Source organism: Macrobrachium nipponense, chromosome 5 (genome assembly GCF_015104395.2).
Source record: "Macrobrachium nipponense isolate FS-2020 chromosome 5, ASM1510439v2, whole genome shotgun sequence".
Taxonomy (NCBI): domain Eukaryota; kingdom Metazoa; phylum Arthropoda; class Malacostraca; order Decapoda; family Palaemonidae; genus Macrobrachium; species Macrobrachium nipponense.
The window spans coordinates 89,703,841-89,731,833 of record NC_061107.1 but is presented as its reverse complement, the minus strand read 5'-3'; the positions used below and the strand labels follow the sequence as shown (position 1 = coordinate 89,731,833).

At 40.0% G+C, this 27,993-nt stretch overlaps 2 protein-coding genes and 1 long non-coding RNA gene across 10 annotated transcripts in view; 1 reads left to right on the top strand and 2 right to left on the bottom strand.

The window, feature by feature from the left end:
- The window catches only part of LOC135215488 (recQ-mediated genome instability protein 1-like), a 359,294-nt gene that overhangs the window by 100,625 nt on the left and 230,676 nt on the right, over positions 1-27,993 (top strand). The gene's annotated exons all lie outside the window — the stretch shown is intronic.
- Positions 1-27,993, bottom strand: part of LOC135215490 (dual specificity protein phosphatase 3-like) — a 134,594-nt gene that overhangs the window by 105,043 nt on the left and 1,558 nt on the right. For 4 of the 7 annotated variants that reach the window (XM_064250254.1, XM_064250255.1, XM_064250257.1 and 1 more), the window contains exons 2-4: positions 21,930-22,181; positions 7,628-7,851; positions 171-7,224 (exon numbers count right to left, since the gene is read on the bottom strand). The exons of 2 other annotated variants lie outside the window; for them this stretch is intronic. In XM_064250254.1, coding sequence (XP_064106324.1) covers positions 7,028-7,224; positions 7,628-7,851; positions 21,930-22,096 — 588 coding nt within the window. In that variant the 5' untranslated portion in view covers positions 22,097-22,181 and the 3' untranslated portion in view covers positions 171-7,027. Of the gene's footprint in view, positions 1-170; positions 7,225-7,627; positions 7,852-21,929; positions 22,182-27,993 lie in introns of those variants that run through there. One more of the 7 variants, XR_010314697.1, reaches the window with a different exon arrangement.
- Positions 11,346-11,939, bottom strand: LOC135215116 (uncharacterized). Its single transcript, XR_010314576.1, has 2 exons — positions 11,800-11,939; positions 11,346-11,417 (listed from the first exon to the last, which is right to left on the bottom strand). It is a non-coding gene; the product is annotated as an uncharacterized LOC135215116 (long non-coding RNA).

The window sequence follows — 27,993 nt, the reverse complement described above, 5'->3', positions numbered from 1 at the left end:
TCTAAAATTATTGTTAAATCACCATAACTGTTTCAGTAACTTTTGTGAAAGTCAACTAACAGTTATAATATGTCAAGATCAATAAACACAACAATGGTGATGCAGGGGAGGTATGCACTCCATACACTAGGAACACTTCAACTCACCCACATGCAAGAAAACAAGGCAAATGATGGTAACACATCTTTATTGACACAAAATAATTTCACTCTACAGATAAAATACTTTTGATACTTTTCTGTACTTATAATGAGCAAAAAATGATGATAAGCAGGAAGTACTTCCAATGTTAACCTTTCCATTAAAATGAAAAACAGGACAGTTATAAAGGATCATTCTAGGTCTGCAAGCACACACCACAATCAGTGATTAACTTTTAAGCAACAATTACTTTATAAAGCAAAATAACAAATAGATAATTTAGTACTTTTCAGGTGATTGCTACATCACAATTAGTGCCACTTCAAACAGCAACAATTTAATGTCAATGGATTGCAGCCAACATTTTCCTGAGACATGTTATAAATATTCTAGACAAAAAATATGTACATATTTATGTCCATCCCTTATTGCACACACATTTTTCTTTTATCACGAAAAACTCAACAATTATCATTCATAAATCCAAAGTTATCTCTGTTTTACTCTAATTAGCTCAATATTTTAGCTCTAAACCCTAAAGTCACTTGTAGGAAAACCCAAAAAGAATTATTTTTTTGGTCAAATACTTGGTTAACATCAATGTCATGGCACATTCCTAGAATTTAAAGTATTTGAATTTGTTAACATCAATGTCAAGCATATCCCACAAAATTTCACTTTAAATATTGTGTTTCAAAGTAGATAAACTGAATAGGGGGACTGTCTTAATAAAATAGATTTCTAGCAATTTCAGACATTTCAAGTCTTCTAGAAATAACCAATTTGTTATTCATGATCAGAGTGTAGAAACTAAATACTTTTAAATGAGATAGACATCCATATTCAAATCAATAACAACACATAGTAATGCTTACAAGATACTATTATACATAGCAGATACACAGTTACAATAATGGGTATATCTGAGTACAATAATACTTGCAAAACACTTAAGAAAATAAAAACTGAAGAACCAATGCATTTCCTGCTGTTGGAAAATAAAGTTTTCTCAATTTTGTTATATGAAAAAGATAATTAAAAGCTACTCTTCTTAATAATATGACACTGACTTGTACAAAGAGGAACATTACATTACCTCGGAAAACTACATACTATTTTAGAAGCCAGAAGACTTGAAAGAGTAATTTTTCTCAAAGTAGACTATAATTAGAAATGCACATGCCCATATGATGTATCAAAGTACCTAAGATTTAATTGATAGGAAACCAATAAACCACTTCTTAGATATATTTCATTTCAGCAAAATAACTTGAGATTTATAACATAACTCAGAAAATAACTAATACAAAATATATTCATTCTTATCATGTGGGTATCACTAAAAAAACTTATTGGCGTAAGAAAATATCTAAGTAAAAGCTGATAAAAATAAACTCATGCAAATGCAGTTCAGATATATAAATTTTTATAAATAATGAAGTGATTATGAGCATCTTTTCTGACATATATTATATATCAAGATAACAAAAACAGAATGTTATGAAAAACAGTGTAACTAAACCTTCAAAATACAAGACTGATTATAGCACTGATGCAACATTACTATAAAATGGTATCCTCAGCTAGTCTTCAACAAATGCAGTGTATATGTAAACAAGTCCAATGACTACCATAACAATACTCTACTTAGCTGCTGAAAGCTTCATTAATCTTTGCATTAAGATATTAACAAGGTTCAAAAAGAACAAAATATAAAATATAAAAACTCAAAAGAAAGCCTTAAAAAGCTCTAAGCTTTGTGACCAAGTTTAAAAAATTAACTGAATGTTCTAAAGAAAAATACCAAATTGTAAAACTGAATCAGTTGCTGAACAAACATCTAATATGTACTATAGTATCCACTTAGTCACTTTCTGAAATATGTTTCTGTTCAGGTTTCTGCACACATATATCAATCTTTTGGAAAGTTAAATAACCCACCAATGTATTACATTAGTTCATAAGAAATAAAGTTTGTTTCAGGAATCACTAATTTACATTGCTAGGTAAATTCTTGAACCTTACCCAGGACCATCTTTGTGAATATCACAATATAGTTCTGCAGTGCTAATATATCACTAATATTCCTGATGGTAATACAGAGTAAAGAGCTCTACATTACAAAGGAAGAACTACTGATGTTCTGTATTGCTTAGTTCCTAACACTGCAATCAAGTTGCATGAAACATAAAGCAAGTTTGACAAATAATTGATTTCTAGTTTCTTGTAATTTCAGATTTATACTGCATTAAATTTTTAATGGAATATTTTTAAGGGAAAACAAAGTAATCATACTAGAAGCACAATCACAATTACACATGAAGTATAAATTTGGCAAAGGCTCATGCTTTTATAAATACTAAATATTAGAAAAGCCCTAATAAAGCAACATATGAGCCCACAAATGTTTACTAACATAACAGCTAACTCTTGTCCTAAAGAGAATCAACCAGATTTTTTATGCCATACAATCCATACATTTCCATATGTATAAACTTCATATGTCATAGCTATGTTGTAGTATCTATAATGTTCTTATTTGTGTGCACTCCTTACCAATTTTCTTTTCTTTGCTTTTATTGCCTCATTATTTTAAGGATTTACTAATGTTCACAATTTGAGTTTGTAAAAAGCATTGTATGAAAAAAATCTTATTCACCAGATATATCTACTCTTAATTACTATTTTAAACCTATTCTTATCATCCAGTGTTACTAATCACGGCACTGATGACCCTTGTTGTGACGCCAGTTCACAGAATCATTAATACCAATCTTAATCAACAGTGAAATCAGAGGTAAATTTACCTAATACAACTGACTTTACAAACACCCATCATTGTCTATTCACATCATGCATGCCCAAAAGATTTCTGGATTATTCACTTACATAACAATTCAAACCCTTACAGTTTCTCTCTAAAGTTAACCCATGCATTACCCTGGGTACTACGAAAAGTAATATTTCCTTGGCTTTCATCAAGATGAACTTGAAACTGATAACTTTTGATTTATAAAATAAATCATATATGGAGGAATTTTAGTCAGTAAATAACTATGAACTACATTTTTTCTTGAAGCATAACTAGCACTGAGAAGCACGTGACTTTTGATTTAATACCTTTTTAAGTGTACATATTTTATGCATATAAAGGCAGTCCCCAGTTATTAGCTGGGGTTCTGTCCTTGTTGGGTGCTGACAAGCGAAAACTGCCATTAACCATAACTCGGCAATTTATAAGTGCTGAGTTTTGGCTAATGGCTTTATAAATTGTTGTCTAGTGCCATAAAACCGGATCGTCATTAACGAAGTCCGCCGATAACTGGGGACGGCCTGTATTACATCAAAAGTGGAGTTAAATAATATTGCAGTATGGTTTCTGCAGTTCAAAGGCTAGGAACATTGAAGCAGGCATATAATTGAAGTTAGTGACAGTTATTTGTAAAGCATCAACCTATAATCACACATGACCTACCTGCCTAATTTGAGATAAGAACTCTTTGGTTAAAGTAATTCCTTAGACTAAATTGGTGGAGTGAGGCCCCCCTCCCTTTTTATTTAGGTTCAAGCTGCATAAGTTAAGTCCTATTGCTATTGTCTCACTTTGTCTTCAAATTGTTCAAGCTGAATTAGGTTCACAAACTGGGAGATAAAAGCTCCAATTCCTAAAAGATTTTATAACCTTTGTAACTTCTCTGTGTTTGAAACTAAAAAAAATAAAAATGAATGAAAAAGTCAGTCATGAATACCTTCAACACTGCTATCTTGATACCTATTGATGGTGAATATGTTTATCCAGCTCTAAGCAGATTTAATTCAAAACAGTATGCTTCCCAATTAAAAAGAGGAATGTCTTTGGTTTATTATACAAGTGAAAACAAAAACAAATATATCTATTGTGCTTGAAAAGCACTTTGTTCCTTAACAAAAGGTAAAAAATAGCTATAAAACTGCACCCATCTTACAACTCGGTGTGCAATACTATTCCAGGGGGCATATGTCAGAAATGCAATTAAAAGATCTAAACATTTTTAAATACTGGTCATATACTCTACTCATAATTTATTTTACAAATGCCAACAATTTCTATAACAGAATAAGAGAGAGAAAAAAAACTTGAAATTGCTTGCTTAATGGTGCAATAACTGGTTGTTTGATTGGCTTTACATGCAAAACTGAATGTAATTACATGCGGAATTCATTGTAAGCTTTGAAGAAAGACAGATTCCATTACCCTTAGTTAATGAGCATATGTCAGAAATATCAAAAGGGATGAACATTAAATCAGGTAATTTTTTTGTGTACTTCTGGAAATTGCCATTACATACTAGACTTGGTCAGCAATATTTTTATGTTTGGTAATACTGTTTCATAGCACCACCAAAGATGTCACAAACTTTGTGTAAATCCTTTATCTATTCATGAGAATGGTGTACTCTACATATAAAAAATTTATGCAGGACTGCACTATTATGTACAATATCACTGGGACTTGAAAAATAACTATGGTTACCACATATGCCGGCATATAAAGTGACCCTTTAACCTTAAAAAGTATCCCCCAAAATGTGGGGATTGTTTCAACCTTAAAATACCTCTCCCATAAAGGGGGTCATCTTATATGCAAAGTATAAAAAGCAAACCTTAAATCCTACCAAGATTTTTAATGATAAACTAACCCCTGCAGTGTCAATATATAACTACTGTCAAAACTATTGACACTTAACAAAACAACTGTAATAAGGGTAAAAACCATAGATAATTCAAGGAAATCACTAGCGACACAACTATATACTGTAAAAAAAACTGTAATTACCATAATTAGATGTTAGGATGAGTGAGCTCTCACTTTACTAGCTTTATCCCGAGCACCATTATTATGAGACAATTTTGTTACTGAAACTTATCATACAAATGCCCTTTTAATGTTATTAGATAATTTGAAGTTCCCGAAAAGGTAAATCAGGTTATTCTGACTTAATTGTTTACGAAACATGGCCGTGTTTGATGTTCCAAATCACGCATGACTAATGAGCCTTGTTTACCAAAGGCCAGTATTTCCTTGGTAGTATTTTATAATCAAACTAAAGCGTTTTGTTATGTCCTCAATATCTACCTCGAACGGATCCACTTCCAAAGTGTATTACTCCATTGATAATGGTGTCACAAGTGTTAGAGCATTTGTCATGATGTTTATAGTATATTTTTCCTAAGGGAATACAAAAGTACTTTTTTGTAATGGTGAGCTTTGCCAATAATTTTTAAATCTTGAAGATAGTACTGATTTTACACATTTTTGGTATGATAAATAAATTATATAACAACTAACTTAATCAGCTGAGTGCTATTTAATTTAATAAACTGGGGGTTGTCTTATACAATAAACATAACTAAACCTACTTTTTTACATGGAAAATGGTGGGTCGTCTTATATGCTGAGCGCCTTATATGACGGCATATATGTTGATAAGAATTTCATAACATTGTAACCTGAAAATGTCTTACAACTTTAAAAGGTACAAGGAATTTTCTATTTAAAACTTCTTTTTTTAAACAGAAAATATATTTAAATGAAGATGGGAATACCTCTAATAAAAAAAGACAAGGAAGACTTTCATATTATTTGCTAGCCATAACTAAGCAGATAAAAGGTAATGCAAGAAATGGGTAATATTTTACATGGGCACTCAAATCAGACACTCCTATAATAGGCTGCTTTCTTAGTACTGCCTAGAGAAGTACACCATAAAAAAGCAATTTCAAGTTTTTGCATGTCTGTTCATCCACCGAGTTGATGTGAGGGCCACAAGTTAAAATAACGGTTTAAGACTAGCAATGTATCACACTGTAAATGCAGTGAAAGCATTTTTATATAGACTCAACAGGGAAGTTAGATCACTTTCAAGTCAAAAGTCTTTTTTAAGATATATTTAAGCTTTGAAAAGTCAGCAGTCATTAAAAAAAAAAAGCGATTCATTTAATGAAGAAAAACTTGAGTTAAAATCTTAACAGTCCATAGGAAGTAAACAGTCCTCAATCATTGTCACTCTTATACAAAATTAGTTATTAGAATAAATATTTATCATCTCTGATGTTCATGCATAAACATACATAAATACAATTATCAGAATTATGATTTACCTCTGATCTTCATGCACATTAAAAATACAATTTTATAGCCTGTACTGGATGTAGCCTATAGAATATCTTTCAATCTTCACCTGAGCACTTTGAATCTACACAAAAATCCATAGTGAGAACGAGGCAAAGAATCAATTGTACGGTATCAAAGACTTAAGCTCTTTTAAGATACTTTAACCTACAATTTTAATTATACGTACTAATTGACAATAAAAACCCTACTTCTTAAACTGCCAATCAGTAAAAATGACAAATTTTAAAGTATAATTTGCATTTTTTCTAAATTACAAACCCTCTGTCTGACATATGGGATTTACTTTCGCTCACTGAGCTGGAGTTGGCCGTTTGTATGTGATTTATTCACTATACCGTACATGAACACCAATACAAAAACCGTGCAAAATCCAATCCACGGCTAAATGGCTTCTGGTAGAACTAGACTGACAAAGAGTACAGTAAGTCACACATGACTCATATACATACATAATACTTTGAAAAGTACAAATCATTCATATAAAAAGGATGCAATGAAAAGCTCAATTAAGAGCACAATGGTATTGTACTTTGGATGTGAAAGTTCAAACCACAGAAATATTTGAAAAAACTTATGAAAAGAAAGTTTTGGTGTTACAAAGTTGTAGGGTCAGGATGGGTAACTATAATGCTGAATATTTACCATATAAAATAGAAAATATCTACGAAGTCCATAATAATGAAAATGAAATAGTCACCCCATCACATCTAATCATTCCCGTTGAGATCGAAGGTTATTATCCAGTTCTGCCAACTGCTTCAAGAACCCATCATTTGGGAAGATGGCTCTATTTTTGCGCAGGGTAGTTAGGCCTTCCAGAGCCGTCATGTTTCTTTTGAGCATTAGGTAGGCACAGGCAATAGTGGCGGAACGTGAAATGCCCATATAGCAGTGCACAAGAACTTTCCCTGAAAATAAAAAAAATTTCTTAGAAACCTTAAATTTATAGTTATTACCTGATATTCATGCAAACTTAATTTATTTGACACTTGCTTTTTCTTAGAGTAAGGGATGCTGCTAGTATTTTGTATTCGAAATTGCAAAAGACTGGTGTTAATATTGAAAGGTTTATGATTACGCATTCATTAATATTTCAACAGTGATAAGCTTATATTGCAGGGAATATAAAATATCTGTTATATTACATTTGTAAATAATACACTCAGCTAAGCAAATACAGTACACAGTACAATGTAAAATATGCAAGGCATCAATACTGCAATAAAAAAATTATGCTACAAATAAAAATTCTGAATACATTCATAATGCAAGAAATAAAGTTTATAATGACTTTTCATACACATAACCAACCTCCACTAGAAAGAGCATCTTCAATAAAATCGGCCCCAATAGTGAAAAACTGTGCTATATTTGCAGTTGGGATGTCAAGCAGCTTCATTCCTAGATACTTAATACCAACATCTTCATAATATACTCCATCTGTGTCCACAGTTGCAAATTTATTGCCCTGGGCTGTGTTTAGAACATGGGTAATTCCAACTTTCTGCAGATAGGCCTTGTCTTTAGCAGCCCCTCTGAAATGCAACAGAAGAAAAAAATGGATGAATCTCTTTGACTAATAAAACAATCAATCAGTCTTCAGAAATTAACTTAGCAATTTATTAAAATCTAATATCTGTGATATTAAATTATGAAGAAAATTATCTGATCACAGTACATGTATATTTATAAATGTAAAATTACACATTACCAGAGTCTACAACAGCAAAGCTTTCATACTCCAAGCAGTAAGTAGCCTAGAATCTTAAGTTACTGCTCTTATTCTATTATTATCTTTCTGGTACTGTACAGTGTGAATCACTGCCACAGTATTACCAAAATTAATTTAACTGAACTTGAGACTGCACCTGCTTTTTGCCCTATCTGAAGGGATGTCGACATTCAAGAACCTCAGTTGCTTAAACCGAGATCAGGCATCTACCACAATGATTGGCTGATTCCATTGCCCTGACTAAATTTTTACTATGGTAAATGTCACTGTGGATACCAGTAACTGCATTCAAGTAGAGCAAAGCGTCAAAATGACAATGACATTCACTCCCTCTTCAAGAGCTAACATTTGTAATAAAATTTTGAATATCAAGTACAGTATACTATAACTGTTTATGACCACCTGTTATCTTGAGTTGACCTTTAGACAAATAATGGAAAATGTTAAAAGTAAAATTAACATTTACATAGGAACATTCAGTTCTTGAACATATTCAAGAAAGAAACTATCCTTAGTTCCCAAACAAGCAATTGCAGTTTTTTGGAACAAGTATCAGTTTGGAAACTGTAAGAGATGAGGCCCAGTCAAATTTACCAAAAAAGGATGATTGGGGAAGTTTGTTTGTAGCTGTCATTCACTGTGCACCTTGGCTCAAATTTGCTGCAAATATTCTAATTTTCATCCCATGTTTTTTTAATACAGTCATACCCCTACATACAAAAGTTCCTACGTACGAAAAATCCAGGTTACGAAGGCAAAGACTATGATTTTTTGCTTCTGTGTACGAAAATAATTCATGTTGCGAAATGTGTATGTACTGTAAAGTCCGAGATTCGCCCGGGCCGCCGAGAACAATTTTAAAACTCGCGCGCCAACAACTTAGTAGATTCGCCACCATCCTCCCGCTCTCCCATTGGTTCCTGATGCTTGTCACCGCCGTAAGATCCTGCTCTCCTATTGGTAAGCATCTGTCCCATCATGCCTCTATGTAAAGGCATTCCTTGACCATTTCATTGCGGCAGCGTTATTGTAAACACCTGGAATTTGTTCGTTCACATAGATTTTGCTTGTTAACGTAAATTCGTGTTAGTGATTTCACTTTTGTTGTACTCTAAGTTACTTTATCGTGTTGTGTGTGAACTTAACCTTTAAAGGCCGAGCCACTATTTACCAAAGTGTCTCGTATGCCGGCGGCGTTCGGGAGTTAGCACCGAAGTGGAAATTTTTTTTTTTTTTTTTCAAAAAATCACAGCACGCTTAGTTTTTAAGATTTAAGAGTTCATTTTTGGCCCCCTTTTTTTTGTCATTGCCTGAAGTTTAGTATGCAACCATCAGAAATGAAAAAAATATCATTATCATATATAAATATTGGAATTTATGAGTGCAAAAAAAAATTCGCGTTCTCCGGATTCACGGACTCACACATTCGCGGATTTCTCTCGGGAACGTTTCCCCGCATTATTCGCGGAAAATTCGCGCATTCGCGGTATTTTTCTATGAGAAATATGCACAAATTCCTGGTTTTTTTTTTTTATCAATTTCATCAGAAAATGCACTTTATGTGATAAAACTATTAAAAAAACCAAGTATGAAAATTTTTAGTGGTTTTTCTTGAGTTTTAACAAACAAAATAGGGTGTTTTTAGTGTTTTTATAGGGGTTCCAAACATTCGCGGATTCTAACTACGTATTCACGGGGGGGTCTGGTACGCATCCCCCGCGAATATGGGGGGACCACTGTATAGAAATCGGGCTGTGAGCAAAACGGTTAAAGCTAATGAGTTAATTTTTTGTTGTTGTATTGTACACTAAATTGTGATGATTTTGGTATATAACAAATTGTAAAACGATCAAAGCAACACAGAGAAAATATTATCACAAAATGATGCATGAATTTTTTTTCAAAAATTCACCATAAATCAAAATATATATTGTGCTAGAGACTTCCCGTTTGTTGCAAAATGAAGGTAATTGATTGAATATTACTAGACTATAAGTGTTTTAGCATACAATTGCAGTTTTCGACCATTTTGGCCGAGTAGACCGAAGGTCAAATTTTTTCTATTTATCGTGATTTATATTAAAATATTTCAAAACTGACACAAGCTACAACCATGAGTTATTTTTTGTTGGATTCTACATGAAATTGCGCACATTTTCATATATAAAGCTTTATGTAACAGCTAATATAAAACAGTGCAAACATTATGACAAACTGACGAAAGAATATCTTGAGATTTTTGGCAGAGTTACCGCGCGTGGACTTAAGGTAAAATGATATTGTAATGATACAATTAAGTTTGTTCATACTTACCTGGCAGATATATATATAGAGCTGTATTTCCCGAATCCGACAGAAATTTAAACACTTACGACACACGCAGTGGGAGTCAGGTGGTTAGTACCCATTCCCGCTGCTGGGAGGCGGGTATCAGGAACCATTCCCATTTTCTATTCATAATTTTTATTTCCACTGTCTCCTGAGGGGAGGTGGGTGGGTACTTGATTATATATATCTGCCAGGTAAGTATGAACAAACTTAATTGTATCATTACAATATAATTTTCATGAAACTTACCTGTCAGATATATATATAGCTGAATCCCACCTTTGGTGGTGGGAGTAGACAGAATAGAAGATTTTAGGAAACATATATATGCAGATAATTGATATCTTGGTTCCTTACCTGTTAGCATAGCTGACTTCGTGGTTACTGCCGCGTAAGTCTGCTTGTGCTACTAGAGTTGCCAGCGAGGTAGAGACCTATAAAGCTGGTGCACTCCAGATGATCTGTCAACAGGGGCGAGACCACGACGTGACTAGACCATTGACCATACAATGAGGGCAACGAAGTAAAACAAAACCACCTGGCGTAGCCTACCAAAGGTATCCCACTTAGATTAAGCTAATGGAAGGGAGATACCACCGCAGGCGGTCAACCCCACAACCATAACACAAGTTAAAAACTCCCCTAACCATTAAAGGATAGGATGAGCGCTACCTCCTGCCCCCAAAACAGTGTCTGCAGCGACGTATGGTCCGAACGAGTAACAATTTTCGTATGTTGCTTTCACCTCCAGCAGGTATTGTGAAGCAAACACCGAATTGCTTCGCCAATAGTGGCGCCCAAATGTCTTTGATTGCCATATTCTTGTGAAAAGCTATCGAAGTAGCAATAGCCCTCAACTCGTGGGCTTTCACTTTTAGAAGCTCCATGTCACTTTCACTACACTTTTCATGAGGCTTCCTTAAAAAGGGGGGCATGGCAAAAAATGACATGGGTTACAAAAACACATGGTAACTAATTGAAAATTTTATTTTAGGGCAATCTTGATACCTGGACTCTTCTCCCATCTGCTGAATGCAAAATCTGCAATAAAGAAAGAAAAGAATAAAATAAAAAAGGGCATTTTCGTATGCATCCAAAAAAACTGCTACTGCTTTAAAACTACAGAGATAGGAAGCTAAACCTAGTCTCATTTCATAGCTAAAGAGTGTGTCAACAATCTCCTCAAAACAAAATTTGTACTTTAGAGGGATCAAGTTTATTATTTTTGCGTTTAAATTGTATAAAAATCTGTTACGTAAATAATGTAATTTTAAATAAAGATAAAGAGAACATTTTCAAAGATTGGTTCCTAAGCAACGTTATAGAACTTTTAAAAGGACGAATACAATTGAAAAAAAAAAATTGTCGGGAAAATCGGATAAAAACTAACGAAGAAGTAGTGGTTTAAAAGACAATAACTCACTTTTGAGAAAATGGCATTTAAAGTTGACACATCCCACGGCGACTAGTATGCTCCAGCAGAGCAGCTATTGTACACCTTCTTTTTCTTTTTTTTTTAATACTGATCTTTCTACGCACTGAACTGGTGAGAGTTTGTGTTGGAGCACCGTGGTGGAGGGAGGCAGTGGTGTGGCGGTCATATGGCTGGCGGGGGAGGATCAGCTGGTGGTGGTGGAGTTAAAATGGCTGGCGCTCGTCGCTCTTCCAGTTTCCTCCTTTTCACCTCTCTCGCTTTCTCAACTGCTTCGGCCAGCCATCCTTTTGATGTAGCCTTTCTTCCTGGGCATTGCAGAAAAATGATTTGCAGTGTAGAGAATCCAGATAAATCCTAAAAAATCGCCCGATTGAACGGTTGACAGTAGCCAGACGAAACAACAAGAAACGTCACGCGAGGCAGACGACACAGACGACCGTCTGCTAAGATAGCCTTCAAGGCACTGACTTTCAAAGCTCCATCGCCTACTCGCTACCGTATAGCAGTGGACGAGTTTGCTAAACATTATTTTTATTCATGATATATGATACGTATATAATTCCTTGTATAATTTATATTATACGCTGTATAACCTAATAATAGGGAAATAAGAGTGTGATTGTCAAATAATAACTTATTTTAGCAAAATATTGTAGAAAATAGTTAGAATCAATATATTGCTCTGAAACTTCGGGAGTGGGTTGCCATTTTCCATGAAGTATTCGATGGTTGATTCACTAGAAATCGACTTTTTTCAAAATATTTCGTCATTTTTGACGGGCGGTCCCTTAACCGTACTTCTTAAGAAGAACGCCAGTGCGTTCTTCGACATCGGAAGATCTGGTTTTTTTCACAGAGCACCACAAGTTCTCCGAAGAGCCTCTGCATGCTCTGGTTTTCTGCAAATATAACTTGAGAGCCCTGACAGGACACAGGACTCTCTCAGGTTCAGGTCCCACTAGCTCCGACAACCCTTTGATCTCAAACGTCCTCGGCCAAGGGTTGGAAGGGTTCTCGTTCTTTGCTAAGAACGTAGGGTTCAAGGAACAAACTGCACTATGATCCTTGAACCCAATGTGCTTGCTTATGACCTGTATTTCGCTAACCCTATTCGCCGTCGCCAGAGCGGTTAGGAAAATGTCTTCTTAGTAAGATTCCTAAGCCAAGCTAAATGGAGCGGTTCAAATTGACTCGACATAAGAAACTTAAGTACCACGTCTAAATTCCACGATGGTACTTTCGGTTGGAGAACTTTCACAGTCTCAAAGGATCTAATGAGATCATGAATGTCTCTGTCATTCGCTAAGTCGAGTTGCCTGAAGACTACAGAAAGCACGCTTCTGTAGCCTTTAATCGTGGGAACAGCTAGTTTCGCTTCTTTCCTGAGGTGAAGAAGGAAATCTGCTATCTGGCTCACAGAGGTTGAGGTGGAGGAAATGCCCTTCTTTCTGGACCAACTTCTGAAGACAGCCCACTTCGATTGGTAAACTGCGATTGAGGAGGGCCTCCTTTGCGCTGGCAATCGCCGTAGCCACAGGTCTTGAAAAACCCCTCGCTCTGGCCAACTTCTTGATAGTCTGAACGCAGTCAGACTCAGAGCGGGGAGGTTTTTGTGGTACCTCTCGAAGTGGGGCTGTCTGAGTAGATCTTTCCTTAGGGGCAGAGTCCTTGGAAAGTCTACCAGGAAGGACATCACCTCCGTGAACCAGTCGGCTGCTGGCCAGAAGGGGGCGATGAGGGTCATCCTCGCTCCCTCTGATGCCGCGAACTTCCTCATTACTTCCCCGAGGATCTTGAATGGGGGAAAAGCGTAAATGTCTAGTCCCGACCAATTCCACAGTAGGGCGTCTACTGCCACTGCTCCCGGGTCCAGAACTGGGGAGCAATAAAGCGGAAGTCTCTTCGTTCGGGAAGTTGCGAAAACGTCCACATGCGGACGTCCCCACAACTTCCATAACGCCTGGCATACCCCCTGATGAAGGGTCCATTCCGTCGGCAGAAGCTGTCCTTGCCGACTGAGAAGGTCCGCTCGCACGTTCTCCACGCCTGACACGAATCTTGTCAGGATCGTGACGTCTTGCGACTTCGCCCATATCAGGACATTCTTTGCGATGGCGAACAGAGAAGGAGAGTGAGTTCCCCCTGTTTCCTGAGGTATGCCAGGGCTGTGGTGTTGTCCGAGTTTATCTGAACCACTTTGTTGGAGACTTCCTCTTGGAAGAACCTTAGAGCAAGGTAAATTGCTGAAAGTTCTTTTAGATTTATGTGCCAAGACACCTGTTCCACTCTCCAGGTGCCTGACACTTCTCTCCCTCCTAGTGTTGCTCCCCAACCCGTGGAAGACGCGTCGGAGAACAACACTAGGTCGGGGTTCCGAAGCTTGAGCGAAAGTCCTTCCGCAAAGCTTCTTTGGATCCGACCATCATTTGAGGTGCTTTTTCACTTCTTCCGTCAAAAACAAGACCTCTTCTAGATCCTGTTTGCGTGACCAATTGCTGGAGAGGAAGAACTGAAGTGGTCGAAGGTGCAACCTTCCTAGAGAAACAAACTTCTCCAGTGAGGAAATGGTCCCCAGCAGACTCATCCATTCCCTCACCGAGCATGTTTCCTTCCCTAGAAAGGCTGACACTTTGTCTAGGCATTGAAGTTGTCGCCCCTGGGATGGAAAAGCCCGAAAAGCCACTGAGTCCATCTGAATCCCCAGATAGACTAAGGATTGAGAAGGAGTGAGATGCGACTTTTCGAGGTTCACCAGAAGTCCCAGGGACCTCGCTAACGACAAAGTCGTGTAAGGTCCTTCAGACACCGGTCTTGCGATGAGGCTCGAATAAGCCAGCCGTTTAAGTAGAGAGAGATCCTTATTTTTGCAAGATGGAGCCACCTCGCAACGTTCTTCATAAGAACGGTGAACACCATCAGCACCGTGCTGAGACCGAAGCAGAGTGCCCTGAACTGGAATACCTTCCCTTTCAGGACAAACCGCAGGTATTTTCTTGATCGGGGGATGGATGGGGACGTGAAAGTATGCGTCCTGAAGGTCTAATGGAAGACCATCCAATCCCCCTGTCTTAAGGCTGCTAGCACAGATTGAGGTTGTCTCCATCTTGAACTTCTGCTTGGTAACGAAGCGGTTTAGACTGCTGACATCCAGAACGGGGCACCACCCCCTGACTGCTTCGCACTAGGAAACAGCAGGTTGTAAAACCCCGGAGAACTCAGGTCGAGGACCTGCTCCACCGCCTGCTTCTCGATCATTTGATCTAGATCGTGAAGCACTTTCTTGTTTTTCTCCCTGATACGAAGGAGACAAATCCTTCGGTGTCGAAGACAGCGGGGGTTAACTTCAGGAAAGGAATTCTGTACCCCTTCTTGACGATGTCCAGAGACCAAGCGTCGGCACCTCTCTCTTCCCAGGCTCTCGCGAAATGTAGAAGTCTGGCTCCTACTGGTGGCTGAAGGACTTCCCTCTCACTTCTTGCTCTTAGAAGGAGCGGGGGTCTTGCCTCTGAAAGAGCCTCTTCCTCGAGGGGGACTGGCTTCGAGGAAGAAGCAGATCGAAAGGGCTTCGATTTCTTCAAAGCAGAGGACCCAGAAGACGAAGTAGTTGTAGGTTTCCTAGAAGACTGCGCCAGAAGGTCTTGGGTTGCTTTCTCCTGGAGACTGGCGGCTATGTCCTTTACCATAGACTGGGGAAGAGATGTTCTGAGAAAGGAGCGAAAAGTAGATCCGCTTTTTGCGCTGGCAAGACCGATTTAGCGGTAAAATTGCAAAAGAGTGCTCTCTTCTTAAGCAGTCCCGTGCTGAAATGAGCAGCCAATTCCTCAGAACCATCCCTGACGGCCTTGTCCATGCAAGACAATACACTGGACAGCTCCCCCAGACTGATGGAATCAGAACTCCTGGACCTGGCATCCAAAACTCCTAGGCACCAGTCAAGAAAATTAAAGACCTCTAGTGTCCTGAAGAGGCCTTTAAGGTGAAAATCTAGCTCACTATGTGTCCAAGACTTTCGAAGAAGACAGAAAAGATCTTCTGGCGGCATCCACAATACTTCCAAAGTCTCCTTGAGCCGAGGCTGGAAGCTTAACTCCGACGTTTTCTCCCGTCTCGTACCACATACCAGCTTTGCCACAAAGTCTTGAAGGTGGTAAAGCGAAAGAAGTCTTGCCCGAAGCTTTCCTCTTTTCCATCCAATCGTGGACCTTGCGAAAAGCTTGCTTCGTAGAAAGCGACTTCTTCATTTTCACAAAGCCCGAGATCTTAGCAGCTTTGGATGACGAAAACTGAGAGGGAAGAGTACGCTGAGCTTCAGGCTGAAAAGTGTCTGCAAAGACTGATTGTAGCAGACGAGTTAAAACCTTGTAGTCCGTCGAGACTGGAGCCAACTGCTGTTCTTCGTCCACCCCTTCGACAAAAGCGTCACTAATTTCCTCTTCAGACACTGGAGAAGTCGGAGGAAGTAAGGAAGAGTCACGAGCTTTCTCAAAAGAGAAAGAGCGGCGAACGGAAGAGTTCCCCGCGTTCCACTTGCGCTTGCGGTGGTGGAAAACTGATGTCCGTAGGCGTGCGCTTGGCGTCCGATGCCAATCTTCTGGCGCCGACTGAAGCGCGCTCGGACAGCTACAGGTGCACACCTGGCGTCCCACTGGCGCGCGCTGAGCGTCCACTGGAACGCGCTGAGTGTCCACTGGCGCGCGCTTAACTTGCACCGAAGCACGCTTGGCGTCCACTGAAGCGCGCTTGACTTTCACAGAAGCGCGCTCGGCGTCTAAAGAAACGCGCTTCCTATCTACAGGTTTCATAGTAGCGGATACAACCGCTTCACGAGAGAGAGAAACGAATTTCTCACCTCCTCTAGAGAGCCGCTGGGGAGCAGAACGAACTCTAGGGAGAGTCAAACGGAGAGAGAGACGAGCGAGGAGAGGGAGATGGAGAACGCTCGACCTCATCACAGGAAGATTGTCGTCCTTCCTACGGCGACGTGGAAAACGTCTCTCTAGTAGAAATTACTTCTTGAAGTTGCTGCTGCAGCGATGGAGAATCTTGCTTGTAGGTGAAGCCTCCTTTTCTGGGGAGGGGCTGATCCTGTGAGCAGGCGAGCGGCGAGGGGACGCCTTCTTCCTACTCCCAGGAACCGCCACTTCACGCACCTTAGAGCAACTGCGCGCTCGAAAGAATCATCTAGGAAAGACTCTGCCTCCAAAGAATCCTTACGCTTCTTCTGCGGAGGAGAAAGCAGCAAACGCACTATCAGGCGAAGAGCAAAGTTCCGGAGAAACAACTTGGACGTGAGCGTCCCGAACACGAGCCGTCCTTTTCAGCGGACGTGATGCGGCATGAGAGCTCCACCCCTCCCCTTGCGCGGGGAGGGAAGCTTCCGAAGAGGAAAAGCACTCCTTGAGAAGACGTGCACGCGCACGCTCCTTGGCAGTCTGGGTAGGTTCGTCAGAAGCTGCCGAAGGCACGTCAGATCGGTGGGGGTTCCTCGTAACCCTCCTTCGACTTTCGACATGGTCCCTCTCCCCGTAACCTGGGAGTCAAGCAGAGGTCTAGGTCTAGAGGCGGAATGAGGCCGATCTGACGCACCCTCCACTACACAAGGGGCACTCACTGCACTTTTCTTCACTTTTGCTTTCCAGAGCTAACACTTTTGATTCTAAGTTACGAATCGATTCAAGAATTAAAGATAAAGTATTACCTTCTACAGACACTGCTTCAGGGCCCGGAGGCAACACTACAGGGGTAGGAGCATAAACTACAGAAGGAGGGTTAGCAGGAAAATCATTAAAATCTTGCCTACCCGAAACCTGAAACACTCCTGGAGGAAGACCTCCTTAACCTATCTCGCTCAAGTTTCTTAAGATAGGTATCATACACCTTCCACTCAGAATCTGTTAATCTTTCACACTCCTTACAACGACTTTCAAACGTACATTCATTCCCCCTGCAAACCTTACAAACAGAATGTGGTCTACTGAAGCTTTCAGTAGCCTACCTCTACATTCAGACATAGAACAAATCTAGCGCTAGCTGAACTAGACCCTGACATCTTGATCAAAGAAAAATCAATACCAAAATCAAATCAATCCAAAGTCAACGTGTGCCAAGCCACCGATCCAATTCAGATACCAAAGAAAAAACCAAAAGGATACTCAAGCAGCCAGTAAGTTTCCAAAATCTGGACGGAGGTGCTGCAAACGTTGTTTACAGCACCGGCGACAGAAAAATTATGAATAGAAAAATGGAATGGTTCCTGATACCCGCCTCCCAGCGGCGGGAATGGGAACTAACCACCTGACTCCCACTGCGTGTGTCATAAGTGTTTAAATTTCTGTCGGATTCGGGAAATACAGCTATATATATCTGACAGGGAAGTTTCATGAACAAAAGTGTTTTTCAAAAATTCACCATAAATCGAAATATTGTGCTAGAGTTTTCCAATTTGTTGCTAAATGAAGGTAAATGATTGAATATTACTAGAATGTAGGAGCTTTAGTTTACAATTGCGTTTTTCGACCATTTTGGTTGAGTCATAGCTGACCGAAGCTGAAATTTTAGCACTTATAGTGATTTATGTGAAAATATTTCAAAACTGATAAAAGCTACAACCATGAGTTATTTTTTGTTGTATTCTACATGAAATTGTGCACATTTTCATATATAAAACTTTATGTAACAGCTAATATAAAACGGTGCAAACATTACGACAAACTGACGAAGGAATTTCTGGGATTTTCAGCAGTTACCGCGCGCAGACATAAGGAAAAAGTGTTTTTCAAAAATTCACCATAAATTGAAATATTGTGCTAGAGTTTTCCAATTTGTTGTGAAAAGAAGGTAAATGATTGAATATTACTAGAATGTAAGAGCTTTAGCTTACAATAGCGTTTTTCGACCATTTTGGTCAAGTCAAAAGTTGACCTAAGGTTGAAATTTTGGCACTTGTGATTTATATGAAAAAAATAAATTTTGTTTTTTTTTTTTCAAAACTGATAAAAGCTACAACCATAGATTGTTTTTGTTGTATTCTACATGAAATTGCGCACATTTTCATATATAAAACTTTATGTAACGGCCAATATAAAATGGTGCAAACATTACGACAAACTGGCGAATGAATTTCTGAGATTTTCGGCAGAGTTACCGCGCGCGGACTTAAGGAAAAAGTGTTTTTCAAAAATTCACCATAAATCGAAATATTGTGCTAGAGTTTTCTAATTTGTTGTGAAATGAAGGTAAATAATTGAATATTACTAGAATGTAAGAGCTTTAACTTACAATTGCGTTTTTTTACCATTTCGGACGAGTCAAAGTTGACCGAAGGTTGAAATTTGGCACTTAAAGTGATTTATACGAAAATATTTCAAAACTGATAAAAGCTACAACCATAGATTGTTTTTGTTGTATTCTACATGAAATTGCACACATTTTCATATATAAAACTTTATGTAATGGCTAATATAAAACGGTGCAAACATTATGACAAACTGACGAAAGAATTTCTGAGATTTTCGGCAGTTACCACACGGACGTAAGGAAAAAGGTCTTTTAAAAAATTCACCATAAATCGAAATATTGAACCAGTCTCACTTGAGTGTGAAACTCTGCACTCACCAGTGACTATAACACGAGACCGGGACGACAATAGGCGAGCCACACACCTAAGAGTGAAGAGGTCGCAAAACGCGATCCAACTAACCCCTGTTACCAATACTAAACCTAGACTGGAGTCCGCAGCAAGTGAGGGAAAGAAGTACTCCCAGTAGACATGGAATCAAGGTCGAACCCACCTTGAAAACCGTTTAAGGTGGAACCGAAAAACAGCAGGAAAAAGTTGAAAAATAAAAAGGAGAGAGAAGTCACTACGAGTAACCACTGGAGCACCTAGCGCTGACATGTGCAGGTGGAGAACCAAATGTGCGGTACATAGTGCTTTAATAACGGGTTACGAACTGCGGAACCAATGGGAGCTGCAGAAGGAAATTACCAGCTACCCTAAGAAAGGGGGCCGAGGGCACAAAAGGTGCTAACTACGATGCAGACGAACTGTCAACGGCCGTAGCCCCCCCAGCAATTACCGCGGTAAGCACGTTACGTCTCACACACCTAAGGTATATAGATGGGAACAAAGAAGGAAGATTACTAACTACCCTATGAAAGGAATGGGTGGTGACAACCGGTATCAATACAGTCAATTAGAAGCGAGAAGTTTGCAGACGGCAACGGCGTTTATTTTCTAACTTATCCATAGCGAGTACAAAGTAGCTATCCAAAGTAAAACGAGAGAAAAAACGTTAATAACAGTCCAAGGTCGTAATCTGTATCCAAAATACGAAAACTCTTTGAGTGGGGTCGGGCTAAACGACCAAAAAGTTCGCCTGATGTGGGACTGATCCGCACAGCATGGCGAACAAGAAACAATTGAGGAGAAAGGCCACTGGTGGCTGGTATTTGCGGCAGCGTTGTCAACGGTAACACAGGTAACTCATTTGACTAGATTTTACCTGAAGCGTAGGTAACGCTGACAGTTAAAATTACCCACTTAGTGGGTAAATAAGTGGGGATATAGTTCGGGCTGGTCAGTGACCAGGGCTAATCCAGGTGTTCAGGGAGTGTATTGCAATAATTATTTTCTTGAATATGATCAATAACTGAATGTTCAGGATGAGAAATTCAAGAACCAAGGTCCCATGTAAATGTTAATTTTACTTTTAACATTTTCCATTATGTGTCTTAAGGTTAACCCAAGTTAACTAGTGTTCATAAACAGTTATATACTTGATATTAAAAATTTTAACTAGAAATGTTAGCTATTAAAGAGAGAGAGAATGTATGTCATTGTCATTTGATATCTCATTCTACATACTTTATATTTAGACGTTGATGCAATCACTGGTATCCACAGTGCTCATTTACCAAAGTAAAAAATCTAGGTGGAGGACTTTACTACACACACAATTGTTGCATCATCAGCATACTAGTTTTTCAGGCCAACAACCACATCACTTGCATATACTAAAAATAATAGTGGACCAAGAACACTACCCTGTGGAACTCCAGACACAATAGGTCTTGGTTTACTAATGATCCCAGCAACAGCAACTCGCTGCTGCTTGCCTGTAAGGAAATCTTGAAGTAATCCTAAAACATATCCACCCACTCAAAGATTCTAAGTTTATATATAAGCACCCTATAATTAACTAAATCAAAATCAGAAGTAAAATCTATTTGAATTACTACTACCTTAAACCCTTATTAAGGTTCTTTTATGAAAGGCAAACGTAGGTAGGTATTTAACTGCTTCCTATATGCATGCTAACTATCAGCCAACATTTCTTTATATTCCCACATATGTACTTGTAAAGTGGCTTAAAGTTTTGTGCAACTTGGGAGAGTACAGGGTCAATAAAAATTGGCCTGTAGTTACTGCAGTCTGCATATATGCCACTCTTTGAAATGCACTATATTACTAAGCTAGCACTCATTTGCAAAGATACTATGTTGACATAATAACCTATGGAATCTACTATCTTGGGAGACTAAAAACCATTTTGAAAAACCATGGGATAAAACCATCGAGAGTTTCTTCACACTTGCTATCAAGATTATAAAGAATTTTCTTTACATCCCTACAGTGAAATACAAATTTTGTAAGAATGGTACAAGATGACTATTATCAGGGAGATAGAAATCATCAGCCGACTGCATTGCTTCAAAACTTGATGAAGCAGATCAGCCTTTCCTTAGGACCAGAAAACAAATCTACCATCATCATACAAATATGCACTGGATAACAATACACAAGAAACCTAAAAATTAGTTACAAAACTTATAAAGATTAATTAAATTATATGGATGAAAGCAAAGTGAATAACTGGCAAATATGCACTGCAGGTAATAAGTTGAACCTTGATTGACAATTCTGGTAACACTTGGATTTCCTAATTGTGAAAATATGGTATATGTATATTATTAATGGTGTTCTATGAAACAAACTATATTACTTCAACAAAGTCTACTTTGAAATTATTAGAAATAGGTCCACTAATATCACAACACAGTAGTCAGTCTAGCTTTACTGAACTTGGAAAAAGAATTTGCAGTACAAAGATACTTACATGTCACCAATGTACAAATCTGGGTAGCATTCATCCATGCACACTCCTAGAGGGAACCTGGACACCACTCTATCTTCATAGCCTGGAAGCGGCTTGGAAGCAGGCTGAATCTGATGTATGGCAGTAAGCAGCTCTCTAGAAGTTGTTACTTTCTTGATCCCAGCCATTATTCTTGTAGCATTCACAAGACTACTTCCAGGTAACTTCGTATTAACAGATATGTAAGAAACTTTGGGCCTGGAACGCTACAGCCTTTCAATGGAAGATACTCATGTTACATTAACAATGATATATATATATATACACGTATATATATGTATATATATATATATATATATATATATATATATATATCTATATATATACTATATATATAAATTATATATAATATATAATATATATATTTAAACAAAAATTTTCCAATCATAACAAAGTATATGAAGATGGAAATTAAGTCCATATGATCGGTCTCCTACTTTTAACCATACACTAGTTTAGTAACAAGCTACAATCCCAAGTATGTATCACCAAGCTTCAATGACTGGATCAATTTTTGGTGAAGGTAATCCATTTAAAGACAGTTTGTATTATGGTAAGATGATGATGCTGTTGCAATGCTAAAGGGAAAACTGAGCACCAGTCAGTAGCTAAAAGGAGACTGGAGCTTTCTTAAGTGAGTAAAATCTAAATGTGCTAACTTGTAAGAGGTGCGATCTGTTATAGAGCAGCTTTGCTTGATGATTTAGCATAATCACTGACAATAAGGCAGTTTGACTTTAGGAATTTGTTTAACCAATGAACACTAACACAGAACGTGTATTTGCAAAACATGATATTGTTATGATACAATAAAGTTTCATACATACTTACCTGGCAGATATATACTTAACTATCGACTCCGTCGTCCCCGACAGAAATTCAAATTTCGCGGCACTCGCTACAGGTAGGTCAGGTGATCTACCGCCCTGCTCTGGGTGGCAGGACTAGGAACCATTCCCGTTTTCTAATCAGATTCTCTCTTCCACCTGTCTCCTGCGGGGAGGCTGGGTGGGTCCTCAATCGTATATATCTGCCAGGTAAGTATGTATGAAACTTTATTGTATCATAACAATATCATTTTCATACATTCAACTTACCTGTCAGATATATACTTAGCTGATTGACACCCTTTGGTGGAGGGCAAGAGACAGCTAACTACTGACTAGACAGGTAAACAACATATGTTGTAGGTATTTATAAACCTTGGTTCCTACCTTATAAGGTGGAAGACTTCGTGGCTACTGCCTAGGAGTCTGCTCCACCTCAAGAGCCTTAGCGAGATAGTGATCTGCGGCCAAGAGTTCTTGTGGGTCTGTCGATGGGGTCTCATCCACTTACTCGGCAGAGCCTAACTGGCATTTGTCAATGGGTGCTATCCGTTTATATGACAACACGCCTTCTTAAGGAGCACACAACCGATCCCGATCACCCGATCCTAACACCCGTGTTAGTTCTAAGATTGCCAAGAGCCATCCCCAGACTCTTAGCAAACAACCAAAAACTCGATAATCACACACACAAAAGTACAAAAAAAAATTTTTGTATCCCTCTAAAAGTCAGTTGCCACTCGTCTCCTGGTGAAGAGAAGTGAAGGCCGCCAGTGCGACGTCTGACACCTCCATGCACAGGAAATCCAAGAACGCATCCGACAAGAGGGTTACGTACACTAATTTAAGGATCGGTGCTCGCTCCAGTACCCAGAACCGTCTGTGCTGACACAAACGGACCTAGAGAATAACATTTCTCATATGTAACGCGCACATCCTTTAAGTAATGAGATGCAAACACTGAGTTGCATCCAAAATATTCTTAAGAGACATTTCTTTGGAACGCAATAGACGTCGCGATTGCCCTTACTTCATGAGCTCTCACTCTTAATAGATTAAAAGAGTCATCTGGGCAGTTCTTATGAGCCTCGGTAATGACACTTCTTACAAAGAAGGCTAAGGCATTCTTAGACATCGGTCTTTTGGGGTCCTTTACTGCGCACCATAGACCGTGTTGCGAACCCCCCAACTGCTTCTTTCTGTCCAGATAGAATTTAAGTGCTCTAACTGGGCAGAGGGATCTCTCTGCCTCTCTGCCTACCAGACTAGTAAGTCCTTTTACCTCAAAGCTCCTGGGCCAGGGATTCGAGGGATTCTCATTCTTAGCAAGAAAGAGAGCCTGGAATGAACAAATCGCAGAGTCTCCCTTGAAACCAACTCGTGACTCAAGGGCGTGCAACTCGCTGACTCTTTTTGCCGTAGCGAGAGACAGTAGAAACAGACACTTCCTTGTGATATCTCGAAAGGAAGCCGTGTGTGGTGGTTCGAAACTCTCGGAGGACAGAAATTTCATGGACCACATCCAGGTTCCAGCTTGGAACTCTGGGTTCTATTGACTTTGATGTTTCGAAGGAGCGAATGAGATCGTGTAAATCCTTATCATTTGTCAAATCTAGTCCTCGTTTTTCTGAATACTGCCGAAAGCATGCTCCTGTACCCCTTAATAGTCGGTACAGAGAGAAGCGACTTTTCCCTCAGGAAAAGAAGGAAATCCGCAATTTCGGTCACAGAGGTATTGGAGGAGGACAGCTTCTTCGACCTACACCAACTTCTGAACACCTCCCACTTCGATTGGTACACTCGCAAAGTAGATGATCTGCGGGCTCTGGCAATTGCGCTTGCCGCCTTGCGAGAAAACCCTCTCGCTCTGACAAGTCTTTCGATAGTCGAAAGGCAGTCAGAGCAAGAGCGGTAGGTTTTGATGGTACCTCTCGAAGTGGGGTTGTTTGAGCAGATCTATCCTGTTTGGAAGAGATCTGGGGAAGTCCACTGTCCACCATTACCTCTGTGAACCAAATTCGGGTGGGATGGCCATATGGGGCTATCAGAGTCATTTTTGTTCCCTTCGAGGCCACGAACTTTCTGACTACTTCCCCCGGGATCTTGAATGGGGGAAAAGCGTACAAGTCTAGCCCTGACCAGTCCAGGAGAAAGGCGTCTATTGCATAAGCCCTGGGATCTTCTACCAGAGCGCAAAATGTTGTGTCTATCCTTCTGGAGAGGAACGTGGCGAACAGATCTATTTGCGGCTTCCCCCAAAGATACCAAAGGCTCTGACAGACTTTCCGAGTGGAGGGTCCATTCTGTAGGAAGGACCTGGAACCTCCTGCTCAGTCTGTCCGCTCTCACTTCCTCTCCCCTTGGACAAATCTTGTTAGGAGAACTACATTCTTTTGATGCGCCCAAATCAGCAGATCTCTTGCCAGTTCGTATAGAGCGAGAGTGAGTTCCTCCTTGTTTTATCACATAAGCCAGAGCGGTGGTATTGTCGGAGTTTATCTGCACCACTCTGTCTCTGACTATGTGTTCGAAGCTCTTTAGCGCAAGGTGAATTGCTAAGAGCTCCTTGCAATTTATGTGCCATGACACCTGTTCTTCCGACCAGGTGCCTGACACTTCTTTGGATCCTAAGGTTGCACCCCAACCTGTCACCGACGTGTCTGAAAACAATGTGAGGTTTGGGTTCCGTACTTCCAGGGATACTCCTTTGTTCTCTTCTAAGGGGGTTAACCACCACTTTAATTGATCTTTTACTTCTGTTGAGATTGGAAAAGTGTCCGAGAGCTGTCCTGTCTTCCAATTCCAACTCCTCCTCAGGAAGAATTGAAGCAGACGGAGATGCAGTCTTCCTAGAGGAAAGAACTGTTCGAGCGAGGAAAGGGTCCCCAGAAGACTCAACCATTCCATCGCTTAGAAACTTGCACTCCTTCCCTAGAAAAGCTGGATACTGTGGTGCAACCTTTCTTTATTCTCTCTTGAGAAGGAAATACTCGAAAACCCCGAGAATCCATCTGAATCTGGCTGGGGATCATCTGAGATTTCTCGAGGTTTACGATCAATCCTAATGATTTTGTCAGTTCCAAAGTCGTTGAAAGATCCTCCAAACACTGCTTTTGAGACCTGGCCCTGATGAGCCAGTCGTCCAGGTATAGGGAGACGTTTATCCCCTTCAAATAAAGGTGTCTTGACACATTTTTCATCAAGTCTGTGAAGACTTTGGGGAGCCGTGGACAGGCCGAAACACAGGGCCCTGAACTGATAAGATCCTTCCCTCGAACATGACAAACGAAGGTACTTCCTCGATGAATGATGAATCGGGATGTGGAAATATGCGTCTTGAAGGTCTAGGGACGCCATCCAATCTCCTTGACGGAGTGCTGCAAGGACTGAAGCAGACGTTTCCATGCTGAACTTTTGTTTTCTACGAATCTGTTAAACGCACTTACGTCCAGTACTGGTCTCCAACCCCCCGAAGCTTTCGCTACAAGAAACAAGCGATTGTAAAACCCCGGGAGCTGTGATCCAGTACCAGCTCTATTGCTCTTTTGTCCCACATCTGCTCTACCATTAGACGAAGAGTATTCATCAGTACAGGGTCCCTGTATCTGGCGGACAGTTCCCTCGGTGTTGTTGTCAAGGGAGGGCTGTCCTTGAATGGGATATAATAACCCTTCTTGATGATCGACATCGACCAAGAGTCGGCTCCTATGTTTGCCCAGGCTCCCGCAAAGAATTGCAACCTGGCTCCTACAGGTGTTTTTGGAGTCTTCCTTGCTGGAGATCGATCTACCGGAGGGCCTCCTCGAAAGGGCTGCTGCTGAGCTGGACGAGCCCCTTTCTTTTCTCACTGGCCACGGGTCTATTCTTCCTAGAAGACTGCCTAAGGAGATCTTGAGTGGCCTTCTCAGTTAGTGAATGAGCAATGTCTCTCACCAACTGAGAAGGGAATAAATTTTCTGAGAGAGGCGCGAACAACAAAGCGGACCTCTGCGAAGGAGAGACAGCCTTAGTGAGGAAAGCACTGTAAACCGCCCGCCCTCTTCTTTAGCAATTCCCGGCCCGCGCCAAAGCAGGGAGCAGGACTTCCGCCGATCCAGCTTGACAACAGCCTTATCGATACATGTCAAGATACTATGCAAGGCTTTGGGGTTTAGATGTTCCTTTTCCTGGGACTTCTTAGCCAGAACCCCAAGGGACCAATCCAAGAAGTTAAATACTTCCAAGGTGTGGAAAAGTCCCTTGAGGAGGTGGTTCATCTCCGAAAGACCCCATGTTGCTCTGGCCGAGTTCAAGGCGTGTCTCTCGAGTCTACAAGACCTCGAGGAGTCTACAAGACTCCCGAGAAGTCTGATTCGCTGAAATGGGCAGAGACAATCCCATATTCTCTTCCGTTTCATACCATATGCCTCTTCTTCCCGTTAGTTTGGCAGGAGGCATACAAAATACTGTCCTTCCTAACTCCTTTTTTGTCTTGATCCAGGAGTCAAAGCGATTGTAAGGCCCTCTTCGTGCAGGATGGCCGGCTTCATTTTCAGGAAGGAGGAAGACTTGTGCGCCTTTGTGCTCGAAAGAGCGAGCGTGGAGGATGGGAGCAGCAGCTGGAGTCAACGAATCTCCATACTCTTCTAAAAGGAGAGAAGAAAGAACTTTATAATTTGAAAGCCCTTCTTTATTAGTAATCTCGTCTTCCGAAATGTCCTTTAAGTTAAGAGGCTCGTTAGGAGAAGGCTCCCTTCTTTCGTCTGTCTCCTCCCTTGATTTCTTCCTCTCCGAAGAAGAAGCACTTCTAACAGGAGAGGGACTAAGAGTTATTCTCTCTCTACACCTATCCTTAGGAGAGTCATGAATAGATTTAGTTTGGCGCCTGGAGGACTCCTGCGGTTGTCAGGCTCTTCTTGTAGAGAATGCGCCTGGCGCTTAGCAGGAGTATCTTGCTCAGAATACTCCTGGCGCCTGGGAGGAGTATCGTGCTGGAATACTCTGGTGCCTGGCAGGCGCATCGCGTTCCGAATACTCCTGGATCTTGGCAGGCGCATCGTGCTCCGAGTACTCCTGGATTCTTGGTAGGCGCATTGTTGCTTAGCTTACAGGCGCTTCCGCTCCCTATCAGGCGATTCATCTCCTCTAGTTGGATCTCGGCACTTGGTTGGCGTTCTAGGTCTTGAACGATCTAATGAATAATCAGGCTCTTTGCGCCT